Genomic DNA, 9,900 nt, shown 5'->3' with positions numbered 1-9,900 from the left:
GCACCAAGGAATCCACAATGTTTTCAGTTTTCACCAGGAAGCACCTTTTTATAGTAGAAAAATTATCTTTACTAGGAATCTTGAAACATACAAAATCTGGATAGTTAAGCTGTACATAGTCATCTAAAGTGCAAACGTCCATGACTTCAATTCCTGGCAGAGAATTTGAACTCCATAGAATAACAAAATCTGACTACCAGCATCTGAAGTAATGATGCCTTCTAGTGGTTACTTTAATTGATATTCCATGCTGGCTTTGTGTTGTGCCCAAAGACAGAGGATATTCCTCATTCTGTAGAGGAAGGTTATGTAAGAATAGTTGTACTTGCCTGAATTCCAGCTCTATTCACATAAAATATTTGATTTCTCTGGTGATGGGCTTCTCTTGCTTCTGGTTTTAGATAGATAATAGGGTATTTTTTATTTGACTCTACTACATTGGACATGGTCCTTCTTAACCATTAGCTCTCACATTTTCTTTTCTTACACCTACTTTTAATTCCTCCTAGACCCCTCCTCAGTCCCTCCAATTGTCACAAATGAAAGAGCAAACCTTGTCTGTGCTGCTATTTCTTGTGTATGAGCAGTATTGTTTTGGGAAAACATGAAAGGACTGTAGAAAGATGGTGATGATTGCTGTCCAAAATGCTTGCTTCAGAGCAGTAGCCTCTGTAAATCTGACATTTACAGCCAGAGGTGGAAATAAGGGCCTTCTAAGTCTTGCTTGATGTCAGCTCCCATCAAAACCAAGAAGCATAGGCAGGGATCAGATGGGTGAGAGTTATATATTGAATATGAAGTACCCTCAAGTTCAAAAATCACATCAAAGAATCCATCTCCTTGTTTTAGAATTACCTTATGTATAAGATTGTACTTAATTTTTATACATTGTGCTATCCATCAGATTTTGACAAAACGATGTAACATCTATGGTTCATAAGCTCCATGCCATAGCTACAAATAATTTACCTAAGAATAACACAGCCTACCTCTTTCACTATCAGACAGGGGAACTGTCCTCTCAGTATCAGCCACATCACTCAACAGAACAGCCAACTTATAATAAACCTTAAATAATATTTGTAGACAAACTGATGAGGAACAATAATTTGATGATGGATGAGCAGCTCCAATTTCAAGTAAGTAGAAATATACTTGTTATTAAGGATGGCCAAGAAAACCCCATCCTTTGGAATCCTAGGTCTTGCGTTCAGCACGTTGCAAGAAAAGATTAGAATAATATTTTTTATATCTTTGGGAATCTCAGGCATCAAAGGCTCCTCAAACTATTTTTGCACAGAGTTGTTGGCAGCATATAGAGTTAATTAAATGTAAACTCCCCCAATCTCTTCTGATTTAAGTTAATTTGGAATAGCTACCATTCTGTTTGTATTTGACTTTTGTATTTGTTATTATTTACTATAAGACATGGGCATTAAGATACAACCTGATTTATAAATAGATCTCTCTGCGTGATTGGTAGTAGATTAACCAAATATTCAAAACTTGAAGTTTAATAGTATGCTTTATTTTACTTTATTCTGATTAAATGAAAAATTAGAGTAATAAGGATCTTTGTATGGAAGAACTATTAGATGTATTTCATTTTAATTCTGTTAGCACCAAATTTATAGAACTTTATAGAACTGTAATAGTTGAATGAAAAGCAATTTTCTATTTTCATAACTTTAGTTTAAAGAATGTGTTAATTAATGAAATGCAAAAATAACCCTCAAAATGAGTTCTATTGTTAGCTCTATTTACCTTTCTACACAAACTATCAATCACTATTCACTTCTGTCAATAATGGGCAAGCTTCCTAAAAGCATCACAAAAGAAATCAACATTTTATATCTTCAACCAGGTCTAGATTTCACCCCTTTGAGGCAAACAGAAGCCCATGATTATGTTGGTTTACTTTTGAGAAAAAGTATAAATCACATGCAATGTAGCATTCTGAATAAATAATAATGCCAAGTTTAAAATAATCCGTATGTGTAACACCATCTGCATCCCAGAAATTGGCAATTTTGGGTTTTCTTGCCAAAGCCTGGCTTTTGAATTTGAATGATTGTCTTTAATCAGATCTTTCCATGTGAAACTTGATGGTTGCTTTCACGGATCGCTTACTTCATTCTTCATCATACAAATCAACTGTTCCTAGGGTTTTGTTTGTTTTTTATATTTTTTATGGCCAGCAATGCATAGTATATCAACTTAGTCCTCACCATAGATAATCTGCATTGAGCAATCAAACCTCATTTAGCAATAGAACATTGATGAGTAATGTAGTAATGCTGCAGGCTTTCATATCATGAACAAGACAAACTTTTCCCACAGCAATTTTCCACCAACTGAAAGAACAAATGCTAGAGAACAGATCAGAGCCTTTTAGCACTTCAGTACATTAGTACTGCCAGCTATTGGCAACTTGAAACGTTTGATTCGTTGCTTCTCATTCCACCATTGGTCTGAAAATTACACTTACAATCTGCACCCTGATAGTTTTTAGCTCAAACTGAGCCTTGCTCGTTTTTTAAAGGTAAGAGAACTATTGTTCAAGGATGGGAAATACACATTTGTCTTAAGAACCCCTGCTGGGAACTCCTGCACAAAGGTGATATTTCCAAGAAAAAAGGCTTTGTAATAGTGGCAACAAACTGAAAGATACCCGGGCCACACATCACTGAGGAGGAGTCTATGTCACTTCCTGTATTTTGTTTAACATGTATTAAAAAGCAGCACAGAGATGTTTATTTCCTCCCCTCATTTGCAGGAACAGGCTTCTTGGACCAGTGAGCCTCCAGTCAGCACAGAATGGTATCAATGGGACTTAGAGACATTCCCATCAGACCTGCCAGAGTTATGTGAAAAGAAGGCTATCCGCATGGTGGCACGTGTCTATCTTCCAATTATAGTCATCCTGTTCTGTGTTATGGGCTTCCTTGGCAATGGGATTTTGCTGTTGGTTCGTGCCCGTTACCATCGAGTCCAGTTCCTTGGTGACATCCTCCTCTTACATCTGGCTATCTCGGACTTGCTACTGCTCTTGACTCTACCAGTGGGTGTGGCTGGGATGATGGGGACTTGGTACTTGGGCATGACTGCGTGCCAGATTCTGCAAGGCTTTCATGCTCTGACCTTCTACAGTGGCTTTCTTTTCCTCATGAGTCTTACCCTGGACCGCTACATAGCCATAGTGTGGGTACCCATTGCCCGCCGCATGCGCCCCACTGCCAGTTTCTGGGGCAAGCTTTGCTCCGGGCTGATGTGGCTATTCTCAGCAGCTCTAGCAGTGCCCAATGTCATGTATGCTCACGTGGAGGACTACAAAGGCTTTCAGCTCTGCAGGGTGACTGTTGTCAGAACTACAGTTTGTTTCGTGCAAGTGGGCTTTGGTTTTGTGCTACCATTCACTATCATGGTAATCTGCTATGCAGCCATTACACGTACTATTTGGTCCTCTCCTTATGCCCAGTCACACAAGGCCTTGTGGCTCATTTTGGCCCTGGTTTTGCTGTTTTTGGTTTTGCAACTCCCTTATGCTCTGCTCACCTTATTAGATGCAGCAGATTTGATAGGCCAGCAGTCATCAAGCTGCACGGTAAGTCTTCAGCGTGATCTTGCCCTCCTCATTACCAGTGGCTTGGTTTTTGCTCGCTGCTGCCTTAATCCTGTACTTCATACTTTCCTGGGGGTACGGTTCCGTAAGGACCTGCAAAGGTTAAGTAGAGAGTTTGGGTGCCTGGAGCATTGGGTATGCTGTAATGATAGAACCAGGAGTGGCAGTCGTCATGCTTCATTTACTACCCATCTGGAAGGACTATCAAGAACTCCATGAAACATCCGCACTGCCCACCTCAGAAGAGTCTTGGAATGCTGGAAACCTGGCTTTTGCATTCAGAGAAGCATGCAACTTTTGACAATAAAACTTCAACTTTGAATAATGCTAAAACTTGTGGTGTCTTTTTATATATATATTTACCACTTCTTGTGTATTGGTCTCTGTGCCTGATTGTGTGAAATGGGAATAATCCACAGTGGAAACAATTAGTGGTCCTGCTCAGATCTGGACCTGGACTGGAGTGTATCTTCTGTAGCTCAAGCCTATGTGGTTAGTACCAATGGATCTGGGAAGGAGGAAGAAGATCTGTTGAGCATGTAAAGGCTCAAAAGGCCTTCAGAGAGGTTTATAGTACTACAGTATATATTAGACCATGAAATTAGTTCTTGGACCCGGGTTCAATTCTGCCTTCAGCAATGGAGATTCACAGGGTAACTTTGGGCCAGCTACTCTCTCTCAGTAAAACCTTCGTCATGGCATTTTTGTGTAGAGAAATGGAATTGGGGGGGTGGGGGTGGGGGGTTGTAGGAAATAAACAAATAAATTCCTCTTAATTTTCCTCCATTGACTATATTCCATTATTCCCTTCCTAAAGAGAACTCAAATGCCTTTGATTTTTTACTCAATGGTAAATCAATCTAGCAATTAAATAATAAACATTCTAAACTCATTCTAGCTCTTATTAAAGAGCAAATTTAATATGATAAACATCTCTAGTAGGTTAATGGTTTTGTATGCAACATCATCTGACCTTTTGTAGCACTCACTCCTTTGTATGTGTTCTGGTGCTATAAATGTCTTTAAAATAGGTCACCTGCTTTTGTTGATTTAGGAAAGGAAGTTTACAGTATTTACAGTTTCTTAAATCAGAAAAGTAATAGGCAAGCAGTTATGTATATTCTGCAAAAAAATTAGCAGAGGACAGGAATGCTAGGAATTTCCGGTTGAAGAATGTGCTGTTATAATTAATTTAGGCAGTTTTCCAAGGACACAGCACAATTTATGGAAAATAAGACTGTATGATTAATGAACTCTGATATTACCATGAGCATATTTTTCAATTAGTTACCAGTAACAGAGCAAGAGGCTGCTCCTGCACTTATGTCCAGATTTTGAACTTTGCTTGGACAACTGATGACTACTGAGGAGATAATGTTACATTTTGTCAGATGGATAGAGTCTTAGGTTTTCCTTGTTTTTTTTAAATATTTAACAGATACTTTTTTTAAATAAAAACTTTTGTGAGGCACAACGACGTCCACGATTTGGCTAAATTAACATTTATTAATTAGTAACTATTAACTGTAACAAGTAACCATAAGAATAACTGTAACCGCGGTAACCGCAATAGCCGTTACTGTTGCAAGTCAGCTGGCAAGCATGAGCAATTAACCAACGTGGTCTGACTGCTCGTTTTTATATGGCTCGCTGTCAGACTGCTCAGCCAATGGGAATGGACTTCAACTCCTGCTCAGCTCAGCTGAACGTAACACCCCTTCCCGCTAGTCAAGCGCATTCATAGCCATTCAGATAGGCGGGCGTTGTCTATTCCGGCTGGACCTACGCAACTGAGCTTGCCCGGTCATCTGAGAATGATGGCCTGCAGGGTTAACAGATGATGATGGAAACATCACTGGACCCCTCTCCTCTGCTGACTCGGACTCAGATGGAAGAACTTCTAAAGGTAGGTATTCTCTCCCTGGCATGTCGACCACTTCGAGTTCGCGTTGCTGTGTGATAGCCGACTCGCTGTCAGATGGGTCCTCTGATAACTCAGCCCAACGCCCCCTTATCTGGTCTACATGTCGGCACCAAACTTGGCCATCCAACAGAGTTATTTTATAAGATTTTGGGCCAGTAACTGCCTCTATATTCCCTGGCAGCCACAATGGATTACCTACAAAATTCCGCGCATAAACCAAATTCCCCACTTGGAAAACTCTAATGCCACTAAAAGAATTTAAGGGAACATTTGAGGCATAACTGGGGTAGAGTCTGTCCATATGGTTCCTTAACTTTCAGCCCATTAATAACTCCACTGGGGAATGATTGGTCACTGTGCTGGGGGTAATATGTTGCATTAGCAGGTACTTTGCCAACTTAGAGTGCCAGTCCTCACCCTCTAATCATCCCAGCACTTCCTTGGAGGCCCTCACAGCCCTCTCTGCTTGTCCATTAGACGCCGGGTGGTAAGGAGCGACAAGGGCATGCCTTATGCCCCAGCGTACCAAGAATAAGTCAAAGTTCGCTGCAGTAAACTGTGGACCGTTATCCGACACTAGGATGTCAGGAAAACCATGGGTTCAAAAAGGCGATCTAATGCCTTGATGATCATCTCTGATGTGGTAGACTTCATGAGGATCAACTCTACCCACTTCGAATATGAGTCCACAATGATAAGGAAGGTGTGACCTTCAAATGGCCCAGCCAGGTCAATATGGACCCTGACCCATGGCGACTTAGCAGACTCCCATTCCCCGGAAGTAGCTGCTGGAAGTGCCGCTCTAGACATTTGGCATGTATGACATGCCCTAACTCTTGTGGTAATATCAGAGTCTATGCCAGGCCACCAAACATAGCTCCAAGCTAAAGCCTTCATACGGGCTATTCCTGGATGGCCCTCATGCAAGCTGTTTAAAATCTTAGGTCTGAGGATATTGGGAACTATTACTCTACCTCCCCACAGTAGGCAGCCCTGTTGGGTGGATAATTCATGCTGCTTTGTTCTGAATGGCATAAATGAGGCATCTACAGCCTGCTCTGGCTACCCCCTTATCACCCAGTCTAATACCTGTAAGAGAATAATATTATTAGAGGAGGCTTTCCCGACATCTGTGGCCATAATAGGTAATTGATTATCATCAATTAGTAGTATAGATGAGGAAGGGGCAGGGTCTATAATTTTGTCTGGCAAAGGACAACGGCTCAATGCGTCTACATGTCCTAGGTGCTTTCCGGCCCTGTAATGCAAGGTATAGGAGTATGTGGCCAAGAATAATGCCCAGAGGGTCATCCTTGGGGACAAAATAGGGGGACTTTGTCAGTTGCCAGCCAGGATACCCAGGAGAGGTTTGTGGTCTGTTATTAAATGGAAGTGACGGCCATAGAGGAATTCGTGGAATCGTTTAACAGAGGCAATGGCTGCCAAAGCTTCCTTATCTATTTGCGAGTAATTTCTTTCTGTTGCTGACATAGTCCTTGAAAAATAAGCTATAGGTGCTTCCACTCCACTAAGCAATATGTGAGCTAAGACAGAACCTATACCGTAAGGAGATGCATCACAACATAACATCAAAGGCAATTGGCTATTAAATTGCATCAATACTCTGTCAGAAGAAAGCATCGCTTTGATAGCGTCAAAAGAATCCTGTTGTGATTTGCCCCATGACCATTTAGCTTGAGAGTCTAATAATCTGTGAAGTGGTTCTGCAATAGAAGCCTTGTGAGGAAAAAATGAGGCATAGAAATTTAGGAGACCTAGAAAGGCCTGCAGCTCCTTTTTGTTGGTAGGAACAGGTGCTTTTTTATGGCTGTAACTTTAGAGTCTGTAGGGTGAATCCCTTGGGCATCAATGCGGTATCCTAAGAAGTCCACTTGGGAAACACTAAATTTGCATTTATCTCTTTTTAATTTGAGTCCTGAGTTCTTGAAGCAAGTGAGGACTTGTCTAAGGTGTTGCAGGAGGTCTTGCTTGTTTTGTGCCGAAATGATGACATCATCAAAGTATGGTATAATGCCAGGGATACCTTGCAGCAATCGTTCCATAAGGCATTGGAATATACCAGGAGCCACAGATAGCCCCAAACTGCAAATGTTTACACTTAAATGCTCCCCTATGCGTTACAATGGTTTGGGCAGTTTTTTCAGTGACAGGCAGCTGTTGATATGCTTGGGCCATGTCAAGCTTAGTAAATATGGTGCCCTTTTCCATTGAATGGAGGAGATGTTGAATTACAGGCACAGGATAAGCGTTAGTGCACAAAGCCTTATTTAATGTGCTCTTATAGTCCGCGCATAATCTGATAGAGCTGTCATGTTTAAGAGGGGTCACTATAGGGGTTTCCCATAGTGCATAATATACAGGCTCCAGGACTCCTTGTGAGATCAACTTATCAATTTCTGCATCCACTTTTGATTTTAATGCAAAAGGGACACGTTGGGGTTTTAATCTGATAGGAGTTACTGCTGGATCCAACGCAAAAGAAATTGGGGTGCCTACATAATGGCCTAACTGGTTGTTGAAAACATCCTTAAATTCAGCTAATAGTGTCTCAATATCTTGATTTTGAGTGCAATGTATACCTGTCACTTTAAGCCCTAAAGCATCAAACCAGTCTAGCCCCATTAAACTAGGTAAGGTGCCTTCTACAATAGTAAGGGGTAATTGTCCCTTGAAGTCCTGAAATTTAATTGCAAACTTGCCTGTTCCTATAACTGGTATGTTACGCCCCTGGTAATCTTTGAGAGATAGTTTGCAAGCCGTTTCTTTGAAATGGCCGGAATCAGTCTCTTTAGGGTGCCCCAGGACAATATGGATAGAGATGAACCAGTGTCAATCTCCATTGGACAGTCTTTACCTTCTAACGAGATGGTTACATGAAGTTTATTAATGTTCAGCTGTTGTGGAATATTGTTGAGAGAGTCAGTGGAAGATGCTCTAGTCACAGTAAAACATTCATCCCTTTGTTTTTGGAATCTGTTTAGCGGCTGAGGCTGTGATTGCGGTGTTCTCTTTCCAGATTTGCAGACTCTGGCTATATGGCCCTTTCACTGGCAATTTAAACAAATAGCATTTCTAAACCGGCAGTCAGGTCTTAAATGATTACCCCTGCAACTTAAACAAACGACCTGTGTTGTAGGGAGCTGTTGTGGTTTGCTCCTTGGGTTCCAGCCTTTTTGTTGCTGCATTTGTTGGCGATTGGAGAGGCGATTAACATTTTCATCATAATCTAATAATTCATCAGGGGCAAACTCTTCAAAATTAACAGTAGCATTTGGTTTAGCCCCTGGATTGCTAATTGTGCCTTGAATCTCAGCCACAGAGAGATTGGACATCTCAGCAGCTTGAGCCTCTTCAATTGCCATTTTTAAAGTGAGGTCACCTTTTGCTAACAGACGTCTTTGGAATCTGAGGTCTCTCACTCCACATACTAGTTGATCAAGCAGCATGTCATCCAGTTCTTTAAACCCACATTGCAATGCAGCCATTCGGAGAGCAGCCATATACATACTGATGGTCTCTCCCTCAGCTTGTGCCCGTTGCCAAAAAGCATGCCCTCTAGCGATTCGCGATGTTTTGGGGGCATAATGGTTACTCAGGATTTCCTGGAGGACTTCCCAGGAAACCTCTTTAACTGATTGTGGTGCCAATAAAGCGGTAGCAGTGTCGAAGACAGCTGCTCCACAGAAGCTTAGGAAATAAGCTTTTTTCTGTGATTTGATATGTCCGCCAAATCCGCAGCATCTAAAAAACATTCAAAATGGTTAATGTAGGAATACCATGTCTCCGTTGTAGGGTGGAAACACAGGAATGCTGGAGTGGAGGACATCTCATCAGCTGGCTGAAATAACTTTACTGTGCGCTCCTACTCCTTGAGATTTCTGTGTGCCTTCACTCTGTCGATCCCATCCTTGTTGCCAGTTTTGTGAGGCACAACGATGTCCATGATTTGGCTAAATTAACATTTATTAACTAGTAACTAGTAACTGTAACAAGTAACCATAAGAATAACTATAACCGCAGTAACCACAATAGCCATTACTGTTGCGAGTCGGCTGGCAAGCACGAGCAATTAACCGATGCGGTCTGACAGCTCGCTTTTATATGGCTTGCTGTCAGACTGCTCAGCCAATGGGAATGGACTTCAGTTCCTGCTCAGCTCAGCTGAACGTAACAAAAACCTATAGAATAATGAATAAAGGGTTTAATTTCTCTACATTTCTTTTGAGTTGGCAGTGGTAGGTGATCCTTTTCCACACTTCAATTTTTGTTATTTTGTTTATAGAACATGGGATATGATCTTGGTCAGAAATGTGCCCAGGTTCGCTTGGCATGT

The 9,900-nt window shown here is 41.3% G+C and overlaps 1 protein-coding gene across 1 annotated transcript; it reads left to right on the top strand.

The window, feature by feature from the left end:
• The first annotated feature begins 1,006 nt into the window (after positions 1–1,006).
• Positions 1,007–3,950, top strand: CCR10 (C-C motif chemokine receptor 10). The gene is made up of 2 exons (XM_026679803.2): positions 1,007–1,139; positions 2,777–3,950. Exons 1-2 carry the CDS (start codon positions 1,095–1,097, stop codon positions 3,839–3,841), a joined length of 1,110 nt encoding a protein of 369 aa, XP_026535588.1. The 5' UTR covers positions 1,007–1,094; the 3' UTR covers positions 3,842–3,950.
• The last annotated feature ends 5,950 nt before the right edge of the window (positions 3,951–9,900 follow it).

Source organism: Notechis scutatus, chromosome Z (genome assembly GCF_049901735.1).
Source record: "Notechis scutatus isolate UNSWTSFEM ecotype Mainland chromosome Z, rNotScu1.2, whole genome shotgun sequence".
Lineage (NCBI taxonomy): Eukaryota > Metazoa > Chordata > Lepidosauria > Squamata > Elapidae > Notechis > Notechis scutatus.
This window is presented reverse-complemented; position numbering and strand designations above follow the sequence as displayed.